This window comes from Otolemur garnettii, unplaced genomic scaffold (assembly GCF_000181295.1).
Source record: "Otolemur garnettii isolate 467f Iridium unplaced genomic scaffold, OtoGar3 scaffold00004, whole genome shotgun sequence".
Lineage (NCBI taxonomy): Eukaryota > Metazoa > Chordata > Mammalia > Primates > Galagidae > Otolemur > Otolemur garnettii.
The window spans coordinates 7,257,556-7,279,565 of record NW_003852399.1 but is presented as its reverse complement, the minus strand read 5'-3'; the positions used below and the strand labels follow the sequence as shown (position 1 = coordinate 7,279,565).

Below are 22,010 nucleotides of genomic sequence, written 5' to 3'. Positions count from 1 at the left end.
AAAAAAAAAAAAAAAAAAGAATATAAGACCTAGCAATTTTATGCACAGCTCTTACAGGAGTCGAGTCAGACAGGAATTAGGTCTATATCTGCTCAAAATGGATACTGAAATACTGAAAAACCTCTGTAAGTTGAACGCCCATGTGACTGTAACAAACTGGTCAACACACGGAGGTAGTCAACGTAAGGAACTAGGCCTACTATAGTGATATGTGCATGTGGTAGTGTACGTCTAGTCTATGAAAATTAAGTCAACTTAAGGAGGTGGTCAATGTAGAGAGGTGGTCAACTATGGAGGGTTCTACTGTATATATTTATTCAAACATATAATAGAAGCATACTGTATCCAATAATGAGCTAACACAATCACCACCATTCAATGTTAAATGTGTATAAGGCCCTATGATTTACTCAATTACACTGAAATGAAATTATTCCTTAAGTATAAGGTTCTAATGCATCAAGGTTGTGATTCTTTAATGTTTTATAAAGAAAAATATGAAGAGTAGAGAAAGACAAAACTTAATGAAAGTTTTCCGAAGATCACTTTTCAATTAAATAAATCACTTACGAGCCTCCAATGATATAGTTGAATCCAAGTATAACCCAGGGTAAATAACAGGCCTAGGAAAGAATATACACAGACATAAACACCTATACCTAAAAAGAACACAGCTGCTACAGGTTGGTAGGATAAGGATACACTGACAAAGTATACAAATCCTTTGGAGATCACTGCAAAATTTCTCAGATCAATCTAGCATCGTTCCTACTGTTCGTAAAACTTCCAACCTGAAAGTATACTTATTTGTATATTGTAACTTGAGGAAGAGAGTAGTTTGCCCACGCTTTAGATGTAATACACACCGTGCTGAATTAATATTAAGGGCTTCAAAAAATAGATGAGTATCCTATGGATGCTAATGAAACCAAGGTCCATAACAAAATCACGCTAAGAGTCCATCCATCAGATTGCTAGGAACTAAAAATATCCCATCCTTTTAGGTTCTTTTACATATTTTTAAAAATTATTTATAATTTTTATCTCGTTATACACTGCTATCTTGAATAAAGTCCCAAATAAAATTAATCCCCTTATCAAATTCAAGATAGCATGCCCAGAGCTAAGAGAGTTGCAAAGAACTTCACTACTAACAAGAAGGTGACACCTAAACAACTTTAAGGCTACACGTAGTAAGTACCATAAGAACACAAGTATTACAAAAGCCCAAAGGCAGCACTAACTCTAGGCAGGAGACTCAGGAAATATGTTCAGTCCCAACTCAAATTAAGAACGGGTAGGATTTATATGAGAAAGAGAATAAAGAAAATGTACAGGTGGCAAACCGGGAGAGAAAATACTAAGGGAAGTATCTGGAGGCAAAAACCAATCCATTTCAGTCAACAGTGTGAAGCGCATAACAGGGAGTAAGGAAGTGGTAAGAACAGATTTTTAAGAACAGGGTTCCACATGAGCACCTTTCCTTTTCTCTAACACACACGTACATGAGATCACTCAGGGGCAGTGAAGTACAGAGGGAGTGGAGAAGTCACACAGTCAACAAGGGATTCCAAGCCAGCTAATGAAATAGAACTGGGATTGGGGAGGGGAGAAGGGGCTTGCCTACGGTATACTGCTCTCTAGTGACCTCTTCTGGACGAGTCTGAAAGTACACCTCTGTACTGAAGAGAGGGATTTCCGCAAACACAATGAAAAGGAAGTTCTTCCAACTGTACCTTAAATCGTGTTCCAAACCAAAATGATACGATCATGTCTCTGTTTAGCTGGGCCCAGACATAAAGTACTGACATGATCAGAGGAATCATCAGCAGCTGCAGAAGAAGTCAACATGTGAAAACTAGGCTCCAGAGGCACTTTAGAAAGAGGCTTAGCGTAAATCTACTATGCTTTTGACCCCTTCCCTCCAAAAAAATCCCCACAAGGGTAAAGGGAATTCAACTGATTGGAATTATAAATTGATCTTATTATCATATAAATGATACACGTAAATGTTATAAAAATCTTACAATAAAACACAATTATATTATCTTAGATGAATTTGGAAATATCAGGGTCAAGCTCTACTCCTTGCAAAAAGTAGGCAACTAAGCTATACTTATATAATCTCAATTTTTAAAAACAGATACCACAGACATGCCTATAAAATACTGGACAACCAGGTGGCGCCTGTGGCTCAAAGGAGTAGGGCCCCGGGCCCATATGCCAGAGGTGGTGGGTTCAAACCCAGCCCCGGCCAAAAACTGCAAAAAAAACAAAACAAAACAAAAAAAAAACTGGACAACCATTATTCTCAATGTTCAAACATTATAAAGAAGCCAGAAATGACCAAGAACAGCATTCATTTGGATAATTCATGTGAGATCTTCAAAGGTTTTGCTAACTTAAAATCTTTAACTGTGCAATTTCAAAGTATCACATAATTAACCATAATTAATGCAATTTTAATTACTTTCAAAGATCATTAATTATAAATTTGAAATATATAAAAGAGTCAATAAATAGTTTAAAGGGGCACTTACCTGCATATCCATTGCTAAGCCAGTAATCTTGGTTTGTAAAGTTAAAGATCAGATATAAAGGAAGTATTCTGTACCTAGTTAAGACTGATATAGTTATTTCCCCCCATCAAAAAGTTAATTTCATTCCAGTATTCTAAAGGAAAATAGCACTGTATAATATAGGTTGCTGAAAATATCCTAAAGCACGAAGTATCTTATAATCTTCATTATGAATATTCCATGACTATACTATGACAAAGAAATGGCAGAAATCTACAGCTTCAGCATATGACTGTGGGTCACCCGGCATCCTCTTTTTCTTTCTTTGCCACTGCATTTTCGCATCTCTCCTTCAAACAGGATGGAGATGCCCATATCCTTTAAAAGAAAGAATGGATCTACTCACATTCAGGGCTCTACAGCATGGATGAAATCTAAAGTAATTTTTTTTTCTCTTAAAGGAGGGGAAAGGGTACCCACATTTTCTGGCTCTTGGCCAAGTTTAAATGGCAGCTGAGCCCACAGGCAACTGTGAGCTCACTGAGTCTGCACAGGAGTTGAGACACCACGAGCTTCTGCTGCTCTCATCATCTGTAAGAGTCCCATAGTTGGAGGGCTGCTGACAACTGTAGTTGATACAAAGCAGAGAGACTGACTGTGCCACGCCCAGAGCTGGGTACTTTACGGAGGGACTGAACTGCCGTTTAGAACCCCAAAGAAGGACAACAATGAAACAGGAAAAGGATGCCGGCTTATAAATTAATTTTCTGATAAGGACCACAGATTTCAGAAGCTGTCTCATGGCATGGAATCTTTTTGTGCTTCAGTCAACAAGCTGTCACACATGAGGACACAGAACTGGGAACAAGAAGAGGGAATACTAATAAAACTCAACCACATGTGGGAAAAAAATCCCACAAAGGCAATATCAAGAAAATACATTACTCAAGGACTAATATGATTTACTATAGCATTTAAAAAGAACTTTATTCTTAATTATTAACTGTAAACAAAGATGCAAATATTGTTAATTTGAAAGTTTTATAGAATACTATTTCCCCAAACCTGAAAAAAACGATTTATTTCCAGCCCACAATAATAGCTAGAAGGATACCACGATGCAAATCCAGTTAAAGAGGAGCATGAATATATAGTCTGCCGGCCTCCCATCAAAGGCTCCTGGAAGCAAAAATAAGCCATCATCACGGTTCAGAATTTCATAACAAAATAATATCTGCATAGAGAGGCACTTCAAAAAATTAGAGAAAGCCAAAATGAGACTATTTTATAAATTCTCCTCTCAAGAAAGTGAATTTTTAAGAATATGTAAACCATGTCCTCAATTAAGCCCTGAACCAAAGTCAGCTGAGTAAGGTTATAACCTATGCTGTCCCAACTGAGTTCCAGTGGGTAACGTGCTCTGCCGCAGGCAAAATCATACCCAAACACTGAACCCCCGTACCAAAGGCCAGGGACGCCTCCTGAATTCACTCACAGCTTCTTGGCCTTTCCTTTGCAACTCTTGTCACAACCTAATCGACACATTTGTGAGTCCCGGGTTAATCACTGTCTCCCTCTCCCTCCACGACCACAAGCTCTGTCAGGGGAGGAACTGTGTCAGTTTTGTCTACTGTTGTACCTCCTCCAGGATGACCACATCGGGAGGTACTGGCCACTGTTATTATCAGGTGTGTGCACATGTGCATGCACTCACACACTCCTGTCCAACACTGGCTTAGACATTGAAAAGACAGTCTGCCTTCCAGAAGCTTACACTCTAGCAAAGAAAAATAATATGGGGAGAAGGGGCAATACCGAGATAGTCCACCTTTCTATAGCCTCTGACTCTTTATCCTCATACTGCATTCGGGAGGCAGAATGGAAAGACATATAACCTCCTTTTTACAGATGAGGAAATAAAATTACATGAGCAAAGTCACAGAGCTTGTAAAAGCAGAGTGAAATCTAACCTCTCAGATAGTGCTACTGTCGCTGCATCCTCTATCAGCTCTGTCTTATAATTGGGCAGAATAATTAACAACCACCCAGCTTTCTTTTCTAAGCATCATTCCTAATGCTTTCAGTTGGAAGACTACAAAAGAAACAGAAAAACCCTTAGGTCACTCTAGCTCAAAAGTAACTTCCCTCCCTTCCACAGTTATGTGATATAGCTAATAAATTTAAAAAATTCTAACAAGTGTCAAAAAGGCAGAATGCTCTATCTTAAAAAAAAAAAAAAATGGATTTCCAGCAAAAGTCTCTCCCACTTTCCTTTATTTCTCCCTATTACCCGAAAGATACAACTTTAGCCACAGTGCTAAGGAGGCTTAATGCTACAATAAATCACAGCTGAAATTCTAACACAATTTCTGAATTTTAATAATAGTTCTGCTCCTTTTGATGTGGTATTGGCTTTGATATTTCTAAGAATTCTTTACACTGAGTACTTAAAATATTGTAATCACATAAACTATAGTGTATTAGTTGGAATGCTTGCCAACAGGGAATTTACAAATTAACCATTCTCAACTTGAAGTCTTTATAGTTCAAATCAGAAACCTCATAAATACACCAGCATTGCTATACACCTAACAATTTAGACAGGCAGAAAATATTTAGGTGGCAAACATTTTGTCAAAATGCTGAGGCTCTGTGGTGGGGAGAAAATTGGGAATCAGTGAACCTGGGTTCCAGCCCTCACTACGTTACCTCGAATGGCTCTGTGACCCTGGAAACATGTCACCACCACCCTGCACCACTATATTCTTGTCTGTGAAATAAGAAGGTTAAACAGAATGCTCCCAAAGTTTCTTTTTACACTAATGTTAATAGCAGCATTATTCATAATACCCCCAAACTGAAACCAAGTCAAATATCCATCAACTGACAAATGGATAAACAAAATGTGGTATATATAAAGAATCCAATCTTACTTGTATTGATAGATGCAACGCAGAAGAACCCTGACAACACTATGCAAGTGAACAATGTAAGTCACAAAAGACCACATACTACATGATTCTGTTTGTAAGAAAGATCCAGAACAGGCAAATCTAAAAAGGCAGCAAGTAGATTAGTTTCCTAAGGGTTATGGGGAAGAAGGGAATTGAATGAAAATGGGGAGTGGCTGCTAACAGATACCAGGTTCCTTTTAGGGATGAAGAAATATTATAAAGTTGATTGTGATAATGGTTGCATAATTCTGTGAATATACTAAAAACATTGAATTGTACACTTTAAATCAGTACATTACATGGTTAAGAATATCTCAATAAGCTGTTTTTTAAAAATACCTCTCAGCTAAGCATTTCCAAGTACTCTGTGGTTGGAGAATAGGGAATGAAGGAGCAACTTACTGCAAAGTCAGGAAACCAAGGGCCTAATAATCCCCCAGATTTGCCTTAAATGGTATTCAAGTAGAATAATGTTGCAAATTAGTTACCTGACCAGGTAACAGGGATGAGTAAATGGGTTCAAAGACCTTAAATAAACGAGAAAAGAGAATGTTTTGTAAAACAAGGTCAGAGAATTATTACAATTTAAGTTTAATAACAGTATTAAAATTATTTAAGTCCTTATATTTCAGAAATAAATACTGAAATATTTATGGATGAAAAGATATCATGTATGGAATTTTGTTTTAAATAAGCAGGTATGGGCGGGGGGCAGCCATGGTCACAGATAAAACCAGACTGGTTACAAGACTAGGACTTCATACTGACACATACTATGACATTAGTGAACTTTGAAAACACTATGCTAAGTAAAAGAAGTCACAAAAGGACAAATCCATACACACAGAAAGTAGATTAATGGTTGCCAGAGGCTGGGAGGAGGGGAAGGAAGGGATGCAGAGTGGCTCCTTTGGGTTTTCTGGGGAGTGATAAAAAGCCATAGTGGTCAAGATAGCATGGTACTGGCACAAAAATCGAGACATAGACATTTGAAATCAAATAGAAAACCAGGAAATGAAACTAACATCTCACAACCACCTAATCTTTGATAAACCAAACAAGAACATACCTTGGGGGAAAGATGCCCTATTCAATAAATGGTGCTGGGAGAACTGGATGTCCACATGTAAAAGACTGAAACTGGACCCACACCTTTCTCCACTCACAAAAATTGATTCAAGATGGATAAAGGACTTACGTTTAAAACATGAAACAATAAAAATTCTCAAAGAACGCATAAGAAAAACACTGGAAGATAATGGCCTGGGGAAAGAATTCATGAAGAAGAGCACAGCCGTGGCAATTGCAACAACAAAAATAAATGGGACTTAATTAAACTGAAAATCTTCTGTACAGCTAAGGAGACAACAACCAAAGCAAATAGACAACCTACACAATGGGAAAGGATATTTCCATATATTGAATCAGACAAAAGCTTGATAACTAGGATCTACAGAGAACTCAAATTAATCCACATGAAAAAAGCCAACAATCCCATGTATCAATGAGCAAGAGAGATGAATAGAACCTTCTCTAAAGAAGACAGACAAATGACTAACAAACATATAAAAAATGTTCATCATCCCTAATTATTAGAGAAATGCAAATCAAAACCACCCTGAGATACCATCTAAACCAGCGAGAATGGCCCACATCACAAAATCTCAGAACTGCAGATGCTGGCATGGCTGTGGAGAGAAGGGAACACTTTTACACTGCTGGTGGGACTGCAAACTAATACAACCTTTTTGGAAGGAAGTATGGAGAAACCTCAAAGAACTCAAGCTAGATCTCCCATTTGATCCTTCAATCCCATTACTGGGCATCTACCCAGAAGGAAAAAAATCCATTTATCATAAGGACACTTGCACTAGACTGTTTATTGCAGCTCAATTTACAATCGCCAAAATGTAGAAAGAGCCTAAATGCCCACCAACCCAGGAATGGATTAACAAGCTGTGGTATATGTACACCATGGAACTATTCAGCCATTTAAAAAAATGGAGAATTTACAGCCTTTGTTATTAACATGGATGGAAGTGGAACACATTATTCTTAGTAAAGCATCACAAGAATGGAGAAGCATGAATCCTATATACTCAATTTTGATACGTGGACAATTAATGACAATTAATGACACGGAGTGGGTGGGGACAAGGGAGAGCAGAAAGACAAAGAAAGAGGGAGGGGTGGAAAAAGGAAGAACACAGAGAGGGAAGGAGGGAGGCGGGTGGGGTCTTGGTGTGTACCACACCTTTTGAGGGCAAGACATGATTGTAAGAGGGACTTTGCCTAACAAATGCAATCAGTGTAACCTGGTTTCTTGTACCCTCAATGAACCCTCAACAATTAAAAAAAAAAAAAATAGAGAATAACATCTAGGTGTTTACAGTCAAACATGCAAGAATTTAAAAATTCATTGTGATTTTTAAAAGTTGAACATTTCCTTTCTTATGTTTTCTATTTTCTAGGTGAAATATATTAAGCTATAAAAAAAAATGTTCTGGAATTAGATCATGGTGATGATTGCATAACACTGTGAATATACTAAATATCACTGACTTTTATACTTTAAAATGGTTAAAATGGTGAATTTTATGTAAGTGAATTTGATTTCAATAAAAAAGAAAAAAATAAGGGTTCAATGACCTTTCTCTCTGTGTATGTCTGAAAATTTTCCAAATTAAAATTTTAAATAACTGATCATGGATCATCTACACTTAGTCTAGAGTTTATGATTGATATAAAAAAATTAAAATCCTCAAATTCTATCAGAAGAATAAAATGCAAAGCAAGTTGGCATCACAATCAGGTCCAATTGGAATAGGAAGAATGAAAATTAAATATTCTGGTAGATTTAAGGATCAAACCTTTCATATGGCAGTAAGAGACCTAGTTGTCAGTTTCAGCTCCACCAAGTAACTTCACTTTTATTTTTTTTTTAGAAACAGAATCTTGCTCTGTCATCCCTGCTAGAGTGCAATGGCATGATTTTAGCTCACTATAACCTCACACTGCTGGGCTCAAGGGACCCAGTCACCTTATGTGTAGTGAGACTACAGACCTGAGCCACTACACTTGGCTAATTTTTTCTATTTTAGTAGAGACAAGGGTCTTGCTGTTGCTTAGGCTGGTCTTCAACTTTTGACCTCAAGTGATCCTCCAACCTCAGCCTTTCAGAGTGCTAGGATTATAGCCATGAGCCACTGTACCAGGCCCATTTCCCTTCCTTGAATCTCCTACTTATCCTCTGTTAAAACTCACAGAATGGGATATTAATAGTAATAGTCTCCATAGTAATAGTCTATGACCTTGTACTTGTTATCAATACAATTTATTTCTTTCTTTTTAAAAAGTACATAATACCAAATGCCAATTTAAGGAAAAATTATATTTAACACCACATGTCCATCTACAATTACTCTGCAGTTATGAGACCGACTCACAATTCTCAAACCTATGAGCACTGACTTAGATTTAGGGGTGGTTTAGGATTTTCTATCCTGAGCTAACAGTCAGCAGGTTTATGATGTCTCTGAAGTCAGCCAACCTTTTCAAAAGAGAGTAAGATAGTCAAAATATGGGAGGAGGCACACAGCTCTGCCAGAAGGAGACAAGCAAGACTTATAAACTTCTGACCTGCTATTTCTTTCACCTATAAAATGATGACACTGCTACTTACATCTCAGGATGCTGTGAAGATTAAAAACTAAATTATCTAAGTGCCTGCCACAGTCACTGAGCATTTATCATTATGCCATTTCTATATATAATGCTAATGGCCTTCCAAATTCCTCCAAGGAAGTACATATATGGATTAACAAATTAGAAACAATACTTAAAATAACCGTGGATCACATACCTGTTTCAAGTCGTGTAGAATACTGATACAAGAAATATAAATTGACCAAATATAGAAATCCAGTTCCTGGACCCACAGGGAAATAAAAGGTGGCAGTGATTGGCCTCCAAATCTGTCCAGATCCAAAAAAAAAAAAAGGCAGTTAGTTTCTCTAAGCCTGGATAACTTTCTTCCTTTAACTAAACAAAATTAACCCCCGCAAAGCATTCTCCTCAATGAGAGCTACAACATTACCACCAATAGAATCCAAGAAAACTGAGAAAAGTCCATACCAATTTGCCACTCAATGGAATAAAATGCTAGCACAATATAAGCAATAAATACTATTAAACAAGTTGGAAAAATCAATACTATAGAAGTATATGATTAGCCTTTACTGGGATTAGGCATATAATTATACCCATATAAAAAAATGAATTACAAACACTTAATTTCTAATAGAACAGTAATGCCTCTACTCAGGAAAAAATATTCTAAGATGATAAACCTTGTTCAAAAATGTCATATTTAAAAGGCAGAAGTAAAACAGGGTCTTTTTAATTCAAACCAATGCACTAAACAGATAATATGGGTACATGACTTAAAAAGCATTACCCAAAAAAACAAAAAATACAGAGGGGTAAAGTTATTAAGTAAGCCTTGCTCTTGACCCTGAGTTTCCCAGTTCTTTCCAGCAAAAATTGATCAGTTCCTTCATTTATTTCAAGAATAGTATGTGTTACTATTATCCATCCTTCTTCATCCTATCTTGCATAGCACAGGATACCTTGGTTCATTTCCTCAACAAAATACTTTTACTGGCTTCGAGATATTCTTTTTATGTGACTGTCCAAACTTCCTTTACACTGTTATGATGTCACAATAAATATACTGCATATCCTCTTTATACCTGGATATATACAGGATAAATTCCTGCCAATCAATGTGCCAGACCAACAGACACACGCATTTATTTTGGTAAATACTGCTAAATGCCTACAAAAATGTTTCATCAATTTATACTTCCTCCTAAAAAGTAGATAAGGTGGATATAGTAGCTCAGGTCTATAATCACAGCACTTTGGGAGGCTGAGCTAGGAGGGTTGCTTGAGGCTAGGAGTTCAAGAGCAGCCTTGGCAATACAGTAAGATTCTGTCTCCATGAAAAATAAAAAAATGAGCCATGCATAAAGGCAGGCAACTCAACAGTCCCAACTACTAGGGAGGCTGAGATAGGGGGATCACTTGAATCCAGGGGTTCAAGGTTTATAGTGAGCTATCATCAGGCTGGCATTGAAGTCTGGGCAGCAGAGCAAGACCATGTCTCTAAAAAAATAACAATTTCTTAAAAACTTAAAAAAAAATTGTTTTAAGTAGATGTCTGTCTGCTCTCCCTACCTTCACCACTTAGTGTATTTTATATTCACCCATCTAAAAATTAAGTTTTATGTATCTTATGAGAAAAATCAAGCCCCTTTTTACATTTAAAAAACTTTAGTATTTCATTTATTCATCTTTCTAGTAGATTTACATTTCTTTATACATTATGAAATTTCTCTTTCTCAATTGTTACAAACATTTTATGCTGTCATTAGTTTCATGGTATTTTTACCATAATTTGACATGCATAAGTTTAATTAAATGTAGCCAAATGTATCCATCACATACCAATAAATTTTTTAAAATATTTTCATTCTAAGAATATAAAAAGTTCACATTTTTAGTGTAGTACTTTCATGGTTCATCTAAGGAATGAGGAAGAGATCCAACTTTTTGTTCTAGGTCATCACTCAGTTTTCCCAATCCCATTTACAGAGTAACTCACCTTTTTTCCAATTACTTGAAAAGTTACTTTCATCAAATATTCTCTTTTATGTTAAGATCTATTTTTGGACTATTCTGTTTGGAACTGATCCCTATTCAAATACCAAATTATTTTCATTTCTACTATTACAGTATATTTTAGTACCAGATAAAGTTCAATAGTTAAATAAGCTTCCTCCCCCCTTTTTTCCATGATTATCACAATTTTCTTGGCTAGTCTCAATATTTTATTTTTCTAAATGAATTAGCACCAACATCTTTATGATATCAATATGATATTGATATAATTCCCAGCCAAGAAGTCTTTCACAGCTTTTACAGTTTTCTATAGAACTATCTTCTTCTACCTTTTTATACCCAACCACCAAAGCTGAGTGTCTTTTACTATTTATAATATTTGAATATTGAGCCTCTGGGGCTTTCCGAGCATACAACCCTATATGTAAATAAATTTTTTTTATCTTATTTCATTCTTTTCTAATCCACTGGCAAGTACCCCCAGTACAACACTAAATAATAACAGTTAAAGTAGATGACCTTCCTAGGCTTCCAGAAATGTCAGCAGACTGCTGGCTTTTGGCTAAACAGTTAGTTATGTGTCCTCCTGCATACTATCTTGTACCAAACAAAAAAAGACATGGATCTTGCATTAGGAGTTCACAGTAATGGAGAAAGTGGTCAAGTGGAGCAAGAATTGACACAAGGGAGGAAAAGTCCAGACACTGGATACAAAGACCCAAAGAAGTACAAGAGCACAAGTGAATGGGTAATCCCAACAATTCAGGTGTGGCTGGAATGGAGGACATCAGGCATAGGGGCCAGCCATATGGAGAATGTAACTTGTCAGCTCTAAGTATAAGAATGCAATCATCAAATCTTAATTCCCCATGGAGGAAAACCATGCATAACCAAAAAGTGACTTTCTAAGGACTTTGTATTTAAACAAATAAAACAAGTTAAAAATCATTTTGATTTATTTACAACTTTATCATAAAAACAGTATAGTCTAAAGACAAGAGCACTGGAGATAATCTGAGAAGAGCTGAATTTAAATTTTTGCTTATCTATTCCCATTTCTGAGCCTCTAAAAAGGGAAATGATAAACTAACAGTCACCCTACCTAGTGAATCGTTTAAAGAACAAACAAAAACAACAAAAAAGCTACTGATTGCCCACACCTGTAATGCACTTTGGGAGGCTGAGGCAGAAGGACAGCTTGAGGCCAGGAGTTTGAGGCCAGCCTGACCAAGAACAAGAGTCCCATCTCTACAAAGAATAGAAAAGTTGGCCAGATACAGTGAGGTCTGTGCCTGTACTCTCAACTACTCAGGAGACTGAGGCAGAAGGATAACTTGACCCAAGAGTTTGAGATCACAGTGAGCTATGATGATGCCACTGCACTCTACCCCAGACAACAGAGCAAGACCTTGTCTCAAAAAATACAAAAATAATTAAAAAGAATTTTTTAAAAACCAATAAATAAGCATGCTATTCAGCTTAAGTCTGACTCCAGAGTTTGCGATACTATTCACAAGTGACATTAGTAGGAAAAAGTACAATTACAATTAGTAAAATTTTCAGTACTACTATATTTGTATCATCTGGAAATGAACTGAGAGTAAACCTATGAATTCATTCTCCTTGCTTGGGAAACACACTGGAATAAAGGCTAAAAGCAAGGAGATATAAGCCTGGTCCTCTATCTAATGACATTTGTCCAGTGACTTTTGCCTTCTTTATCTTATAGGGTTTGTAAAAGAGTGGAATTAAGAAAGTAGATTTAAAAGGTGCTTTGTAAAAAATACATATATGTGGGGGGGAGTATGTTATTACTATAATCATTCAGGAGTTGCCCTGCTGACCTGGTTTTCACAAATTCACCTTTAAACTACCCCCACATTCCTATAACTTACTCAAGGCCTGAATTTAGAAAAGAAACCTTGGTTTTTTTCTGACTACATTTTCTCTAAGGCTGATGACACAACACTATTTTTAGCCACTGTGTGCACCTGTTCTTTGGAAATCAGTGCCTGTCAAAATACCTCACTTCTTCCCCTGTTCATTAAGCTTACCCTTGAGTTACTAGTTTATGTTGATCTAAAATTCTTATTATTATTTTTGCATTTCTTTATAATTATAACTTGAAAACATCAGAAAATGGTTCATCTCTTTAGGAGGATATAATGTAATACACAGCACAACCTCTGTAAGTTGACCATCCAAGTACTGTAACAAACTGGTCAACATACAGAGGTTCAACATAAGGAACTAGGCCTACTATACTGATATGTACATGTGGTGCATGTCTGGTCTAAGAAAATTAGGTCAAGTTAAGGAGGTGGTCAACTATGGAGGTTCTACTGTATTTCTGAAATCCCCATTGAAGGTATCCAATTTAAATCTTCTTCTTTCTTTTAACTGATATTTAAATAGGAAAGTGGCTTCATTTTCAGGGCCAGGGACAGAAAGGCACATTTTTAACCCAACCCTGGAAAGCCCAAAGCAGCCAACAAAGAGCCCAAGATCCACTCACAGACTGAGGACTGCAAGTCACACACTTGCCAAGAGGACCTGTTTAGGAGCATTTCATTTCAATTCTACAGCAATCCCAAGGCCAGACCCCATAACAATCCCAGTTTTTTTAGAAGGAAAGCTGGACCCTAATCAGAAGTTAGGTAATCCTCCTCGAGTTCCTCATTTAACAAGAACAAGTAAAGTAGCCCAAGTGTTCTCTGGCATATAAACCCTTCAGAAAGACATAAGACATTGTTCCTTAGTTACTAGTCCAACAACTTGGGAGTGTGGGTTGCAGCTATCCTGTAACTAGAATCTCCCTAACAATCTGCTGCTGAACTAATTACAATGCCATCCAGAGTCTAGTGGGGTTTTTTTTTTGGAAATGAAGAGGAAAGCTTTTTCTTTAACAATAAGGATCAGCTGATTTGGAGTTAAGAAAATGTATCTTGGTCACCTGAAAGATGCTAAGTACCTGTGTGACAAATGGTTAGCAAACTGTGGCCTTTTTTAGGCAGGAAGGATAAGGAGGTACACACTGAGTAGGCAAGAAAAGACCCCTCCCATTCATTGTAAAAACTGAAAGTCATTCCATCTTTTACAAGAGACAGATAGTTCACAGTAGCACTATTCATAATAGCCCAAACTGGAAACCACCTAAAAGGCCCTTTAAACTATGGTATATCACTCAACAGAATAATGAGGATGAGCAATCTATAACCACATGCAACAATATAGGTGACTCTCAAAATTAATGTTGCTGAAAGAGGCTAGACACAAGAATACACATTGTATAATTTCATTTATATAAAGTACAAAAACTGGCAGAAACCATCTCCAGTATTAAAAGTTAAAAGAGGGGTGGCACCTGTGGCTCAAAGGAGTAGGATGCCGGCCCCATATGCCAGAGGTGGCAGGTTCAAACCTAGCCCTGGCCAAAAACAAAAAAAAAAAAAAAAAAAAGTTAAAAGAGGAGTTACCAGAAGGGAGCAGGAGGGCTTTGGGGATATTGATAATATTGTTTCTTGATCTGGATGCTGGTTATATATGTGAACTGAGTTTCAGAAAACTCAGCAAGTTTTAAATTTATAATGTATACATATTCCTCCTCGTATACTGCAACTCAATAAAAAGCTAAAAAACAAAGCCATAGTCTAATGGGCAGCCTTACCCACAAACTACAGCAGAAGTGTCTCATGTGGACAGGACTACTAAGGAAATATTTTAAACTGTGTGTACCAAAACATTTGCCACAAAGACCAAGTTTATTACCTTCCTATTATGTGTGAAATGTCTCCCTTGCCTAATACAGGCAGTCCCCAGGTTACAAACGAGATAGGTTCTGTACATTTGTTCTTAAAATCAATTTGTAAGATGGAACGAGTACATTTACCTATTACGTGTAACAGCCTCTGTTCATAAGTACAAGTTGGATGTCAGTCCAATATTTATACTTGAGGGCTTACAGTAATAGCCCCTATTAGTACGCATGATTGCATGCAAATCGGATGTTTATAACTTGGGGACTGCCTGTACACTCTTAAATTAATCTGCTAGGGTTACTGTCACGGTGTTAAATGTGATAATATAAGCAAAAGCTTGGCAAATATAAGTACCAGGCTAAATTACAGATTTGGTTGGTGTCATGTCTGATTCCTGGAATCAAATTAGAGAAAATGACTTGGTGCAGTAGCTCGTGCCTTTAATCTCCACACTTTGGGAAGCCGAAGCAGGAAGATCACTTGAGCCTAGAAGTTCAAACCTAGCCTAAGCAACAAAGCAAGATCCTGTCCCTCTCTTTTTAAATTGTATTATGTTATCTTAGTTGTTATTTTTTTCACATGACCTGAAAAATAATTCATATCCCCATTTTTAGGTAAAGAATTTGAGGTTCAGATAGGATAATAAACAGCTTACAGAAGGGCACCCGACTAGTGAGGGCTGAGCCAGGCCTTCAGACCATGAATTACTTGAAATCTTATAGTTTTCCTACTCTAACAGAAAAGGAAAAATAATTTGCTATGGCTGATTTACAAGAAATCATCCTCAAAAGATGTGTTGCTAAACACTAACTTTTTTTTCTTTTGGTAGATATTATGCAAAGTAGTTAAAGAAGACAGCTTTAAACTCTCTTTGACACAACTAAAATAGAAACTGAAACTATCTACATAAATGGGGGTAACACTTATCTCAGAATAATTGTGGGAGTTGAATGAGATAACACAGGGAAGCAGAACACAGATTTAAGAGGGTGATGTAATTTTGTCCAAAGAGATGAAGAAATACTGCCACGCAGGCAGTATTGTATCTGGGAGATAGAATCTCAGAGTAACACTAGGGCAGCAGGAAACTGCCACCTCTCTTGTAGTTAATGAGAAACCAATATGAAGACAATTTTCATCCTTATGAACTGGTAGGTCTGAGAGACTCAGAATAGGGCGATGTCATGAACAACAAACACTGTAATGTGTCTTAACACACACCTGTTTCGACCTGTCCAACTAAAGAAATAACATTTTAAACTTTGGAGCTCCAAACCAACAGAACACAGAGGACTGAACACTGAGGAAACCTGTGGATCAGCAGGAAAAATACCTTGTCCCTTCCAACATGTGCACACGGATCAATGATCCTCCAATTTTTTTTAAGTTGTTAAGATCCAGCTTCTAAAGAGGAGAAACTCTGCTAAAGCACACCTCACACTATCCTTACACGGCAGATTCTTACATGCAGTGTTTCCTGGACTGCTCCATTTGCAAAAAGAGTCCCCCCAGAAGGGTATGAAAGTTTAACTTGTCAAGAAAAGGCAAGAGTCCATCTGTAGTAACAGGAAGGAGAGACAAGGTACAGCTGTCGGTCTTTCCATACCCGGGGAGTCAGTGCACTATCCTACCTACTGCCAGCAGTTTCCCCCAGTCTGAGGATAATAAGCCCAGAAGAAACAATGCAAAGGAGATGGGGGAAATTTGTGTAAGCTGTAACATGAATAATGACTCTAATCAGTTCACCACTTTTATCATTGTACACCTGAAGTCTATAAGAAAAGCTTTTTTATATTACTACTTCTACTAATCTGACTACACCAGTGAGATTCTGCAAAACGGGCCAACAAGTCAGTTTTAACCAGGTCCTTCTCACAAAATAATATGCAACGATTGCCCCCTCCCATGCACACACATTACCCAACTAGCTCTGAGGAAGAAAGCACACTGTGTTCATTCAGTCAACAAATATTTACTAAAGTAAACAGAGAACAGTATACAGTCTGACTGCACTCCAGAATTATATCCTTATATCCAATTGTCTATTTAACTTCACTTGGATACCTAAAAAGCATCTCAAGACTTAACATGGCCAAAACATAACTCTTCATCCATAACCCCAAACCTGAGCTCTCTAAACACTTCCAATCTCAGTAAAGGGCTTCGCCACCACACAGCTGCTCCAGTGAAAATAGTGATATTGAATCCCATATGCTTCACCCATTCACCCTTCATCAGCTGTGATCCTATCCAATTCAACTGCGGGATCTGTCCACTTTTCTCTATCTTCACAGCCACCCTGATCCAAACCACCATCTCTTTTACCTAACTGGATTCACCTCTCTGATCCCATTGCTTCTTCCCTCCACTCCTCACACATGCACACCAAATCCACTCCACAACAGGCAATCTGTCAGTCCTTTGTTCAAAAGGCTCCAAAGGCTTCACAGTGCCATCAAAATAAAGTTCAAAACCCCTTGGTATGAGCCTGTATGATTAAGTCTCAACCTACCTTTCCATCTTCCCTTTATTACACTCATCCCTGGCGGTCTCCCTGCCCTCCCTCATCCACCAATCCTCAGAACAGCTGATTCTGTTCTAGCTACCCAGTATTTCTGCTCCTAGTTCCAACCTCTGAGTCGTTCGTTTACTATTCCTTCTTCTTGGAAGGTTGTCTCCAGAACCAGATCTACTCAAAGCCAGCTGGCTCCTCACCATTCAGATTTCTTCAAATGTCTCTTCTCTGAGGTCTTTCTGGAACATCCTATTAAATATTACACCCCTAAGTCACTCTCTATCACATACCTCTCTATGTTCCTCATGGGAGATGAAGTCTTTTCTGTTCTATTCATTACTGTAGCCCTTCAGTGCCCAGCACATAGTAAGGGACTAATCATTTCCCACCATTCAGCCAATATAAGCACCTACTACAGGCCAGGCAATATTCTAGGTAACAAAGACAATAGTAAACAAGACAAGATCTTTGACTCTCACGGAGTCTTATTCTCTGAGGGGAAAGCAAACTAACAAATACCAACAGGTGATTTGTACCAAGAAAAAAGATAAGGGAGTTAAGTGAAGGAGGCACTATTTCATGTAGGACCGTCAGAAAAGGGCTTGCCAATAAGATAGCATCTAGGCAGAGTCCTGAAAGATGTAAGGAAGTAAGTGAGCCATGATTATCTTCCTCAGGCCTAGAAACAGTATGTACAAAGGCCAAGGAAGGATTCATTTAGGCACTGAAGTAACAGCAAGGATCTCACAGTTGAGTATAACATACAAGGTGGAGAACAATAGGAGATGAAGTCAGAGAGGCAGTTAGGGATCTTGCACACCCACTGAAAGGACTTGGATTTTATTAGAGTTAACAAAATATCTGTGATTCTGAACAGAGGACAGGATTTGATTTGTTTTAAAAGGATCACTCTAGCTGTCTAGAGTGAAGATTAAAAGGAACAAGGTTGAAATGATAATGGCTTCCAATGGAGAAAGAGAAGGGATTATTATGTTCCAGGTATGTATAAAGTAGAGTCAACCAGGATTTGCTAAGATTGTGGAGTGAGAAAGAAAGAACTCAATGATGACAACATGAAATCCTCCAGTACTGGAGTTGCTATTACTCTTAGGGCAATCACGGAAAAGGGATTTGGTTTTGAGTACATTAAATTGAAGATGACTATTTGTCATTCAAGAAGTGATCTCAAGTAACCACTAGATATAAAATCCTGAAATATTAGATACAGATTTGGATGAAAAATATTTATATTTGTATTTCAGAGTCTTCAGTTTATTCTAAGCATTTGAAGCCCTGAGGTCGAAAGAGATCACCTAGGGCCAGGGAGAAAAGGTCCTATAACTGATCTCTGGGGCACATCCTAACATTTAAAGGTCAGGAACAAAAGGAACTAGTAAAGGAAACTAAGAAATAATACCCAGTGAGGTGAGGAGAAACAAGAGAGTGTTATCCACAAGCCAAGTCCTGTGTGCAAATTAATGTCAAATCTTGGTATCTGACCCACCAGTGATTAAAGTTTTAAATTAAGATTCGTGAATAAAGATAATCTCCAGAAAACTAACATTCTCTTGCCAGAAATGTCACTCTGGACTGTTTCCTTCATGCTTAAGAAAATAAGGCCTTCTGTTTCTGCAGCAATTTACCCTTTACCCATTCCTTTACACGTACAAACTACTACATGCCAGATACTAAATTAAGGCCTGAGGGAAACGCAGATATATACTCTCATTCTTCCTATCTATGACCTTAAGTCATCACTCATACAGAAGGAGAAAACAAACCCTCATTAACATAAAAAGAACTCAGTTCGAAGTTGGTCAAGTTGACACCCACAGGCCAACCACGTGGGTGACAAGGAAGTCAGTGAGCACAGCTCCAGAAGGACCAGGCTGATAATTGCAGGCGCTCAAGAGACTGAGAACAATCATTAAAGTACGGAGAGCGGGAAGCATAATCTCAATACACAAGCGAAGGCAGTCCCTTCCCGCCAGGCCAAACCCCAGTCTTCAGCCATTCAGAGCCCTCGCTCCAGACCCCCGGCCTACACTGGCCCACCGGACCCGCCCTAAACCGCCAGCGCCCGGCGCACTACAAATCCCACCAGGCTCCGCGCGCCCGCAGCATGCCGGCCTACGCTCCGCCGCCGCGGGGCCGCCTGGGGCTGTAGTCTCCGCTGCCGCCGCCACTGGTCAGTACCTGGAAGCGATAAAGGAAGGCTTCGGGCCAGAGAAAGAGGTAGGCCGGGCTGATAAGGCCGAGTTTGCCGACCAAGGGCACAGCGACGGTGGCGGCAAACCAATAGCGTGTGATGGCCGGGATGCTCCTGAACCAGTCCCCGATGTCCGACATCTTCGCCTCTCAGTCGCCAGGATGCGCCCGGCTGCCCGACTCTCAGTGCCGGCCCCCACACAACGCGGCCAGCCCCGCGAATGGAAGTTGTTGAGGCGGAAGCCGCCGAAGCCGCGGTGCAGAAGGCGGAGACCGGCGGACGTGGCGCCACCGAATTCGGACTAGCGAGGCAGCGTTCTGAGGCGCAAACTTCCCCTTCCGGCGGCCGGGGAGTAGAAGTATCCCCACTTAAAGGGCCAGCGCCAATTTCACCGCGGATCGGGGCGGGGCGTCCTGGGGGCGGGACCGACCGGACTGTCTTGGGGGGCGGAGTCAAGCGGAGCGATGACACGACTGGTGGGAAACAGTGGTTGCTAGCAGCAACAGCAAATGCTCTAGCCAATAGCGAGGCCGCTCTCGCCGGCGTTGTCACGCGGGTGGATCCAGTTAGAGGGTACTTAAAGGGGAAGGAGGAGAATGATGCGGGTAGTTTCCCATTTATGAATATGTTCGGCGAAGGATCGTCAGGCAGGGTTCTGGGCACCAAGAAGTGCCACAGCTGTCAGCGCAGTCGTGCTATCTTCTTTTCTGGAACTTATGTCTCCTTGAGGATAGACAAATAATAAATAATGGAATAAGATAATTACAGAGAATAAGGAAGATAGGCTCGGCGCCTGTAGCTTAGCGGCTAGGGCGCCGGCCACATACACCGAAGCTGGCGGGTTCGAACCCGGCTGGGCCTGCCAAACAACAATGACAACTACAACAAAAATATAGCCAGGTGTTGTGGCGGGAGCCTGTAGCCCCAGCTACTTGGGAGGCTAAGGCAAGAGAATCGCTTAAATCCAAGAGTTTAAGGTTGCTTGAGCTGTGACGCCACGGCCCTCTTGGGTAACATAGTGAGACTCTGTCTTAAGTAAATAAATAAATACATAAGGAAGATAAAATGGGATGATGAGGTAGGGTGATTGGGTGGAGCAGTGTGAGGAGAGATGGCCAGGTAGGACTTCTCTAACGACGTGATGTTTGAACCGAACCAGCCAGAAAACAATCCGGGGAAATAATTTTCCATGCAGAGAAAACAGCCTGCTCTGACTAGCTTGCAATGTTGTTAGAACTGAAAGCAAAAATGATCTCGACGATTAGCATCAGGCAGGACTTAATAATTAGCAAATAGGAATCCATCTTGTTTTAAAAAGAATCTGTAGAAAGATACTGAGTAAAACTTTCCTTTTGTTTTCAGATTTAGGGCCTGCAGTTTAGGATTGATACAGCCATCTGGTAAAAAACACCAGGAACAAACCTGTAGTGCACAAAGTTAGATTTATTAATTTGCTGCACCTCAGAGGAGCCTGGACCCATCACCAAACAAAAGTGTCATCACTGGATTATTGGAAAAAGGAGGATTTGGGTAAAAATTAAAAGAAGCAGTATTTTGATAGGCTCAAAGCAAAGCAGAGCTGTGTGTAGCCTCAGGTTAACAGCAAACTTGACGTGAACTTAGAAGTAAACTCAGGGTGCCCCTTCCTTGGAAACCTCAAAGTTAAGATGAACGTGAACTATTGGGTCTGAAAACTCCTTATCTAAAGCTTTGTAACTGGGTTGAAAATCCTGTGTCAGTGTGACCTGCATGGCTCAGATCCTCCAGGCAAGAATGGTTATGTTCTATTCACACTGATACACTTGTAAACAGCAAAGTCTCCAACATTCTAGAGAAAATTTGCACTATGTATGGATGTCAGTTAATAAAAGCAATTTTTGCTAAATAAAAAGGCACTAAATATTCCACAATCTAATGAGAATATGCAACATTTGGGGACCTAATGGATATCAGAAGTAGGGAATAATGAAGAAACTCTTCACTCACATACAACTGGTAAGAATATAAATTGATACAATCATACAAAAAGACAATTTTGATACAAAAAAGTTGTATAAATAACATAGTATTTGCAGATATTGCCTGAGGTTCCTTCTCTACATCTTCTTCATCACCCATTAGAGACAGGGTCTTACTCTGTCATCCAGGCTGGAGTGCAGTAGCCAGGTCTCAGTTCCCTGCAGCCTCAAATTCCTGTGCTCAAGAGATCCTCCTACCTCAGCCTCCCAGCATATCTGGGACTACAGGTGCACACCACCATGTGCAGCTAACTTTTTTTTTTTTTTTTGGAAGAGATGGGATCTCAAACTCCTGGCCTCAAGTCATCCTCTCACTTGAGCCTCCCAAAGTATGAGGATTATAGGTGTGAGCCAC

General features: G+C 39.0%; 2 protein-coding genes across 2 annotated transcripts in view; one reads left to right on the top strand and one right to left on the bottom strand.

The window, feature by feature from the left end:
• The window catches only part of DERL1 (derlin 1), a 28,221-nt gene extending 8,159 nt beyond the window's left edge, over positions 1-20,062 (bottom strand). Inside the window, exons 1-6 of the mRNA XM_003782372.3 lie at positions 19,625-20,062; positions 9,336-9,447; positions 3,634-3,698; positions 2,541-2,567; positions 1,737-1,832; positions 571-623 (exon numbers count right to left, since the gene is read on the bottom strand). Of these exons, the coding sequence (XP_003782420.1) occupies positions 571-623; positions 1,737-1,832; positions 2,541-2,567; positions 3,634-3,698; positions 9,336-9,447; positions 19,625-19,777 (506 nt within the window). The 5' untranslated portion in view covers positions 19,778-20,062. The remainder of the gene's footprint in view (positions 1-570; positions 624-1,736; positions 1,833-2,540; positions 2,568-3,633; positions 3,699-9,335; positions 9,448-19,624) is intronic.
• The window catches only part of TBC1D31 (TBC1 domain family member 31), a 96,757-nt gene continuing 94,604 nt past the window's right edge, over positions 19,858-22,010 (top strand). The window contains exon 1 of the mRNA XM_023518133.1: positions 19,858-20,210. Coding sequence (XP_023373901.1) covers positions 19,858-20,210 — 353 coding nt within the window. The remainder of the gene's footprint in view (positions 20,211-22,010) is intronic.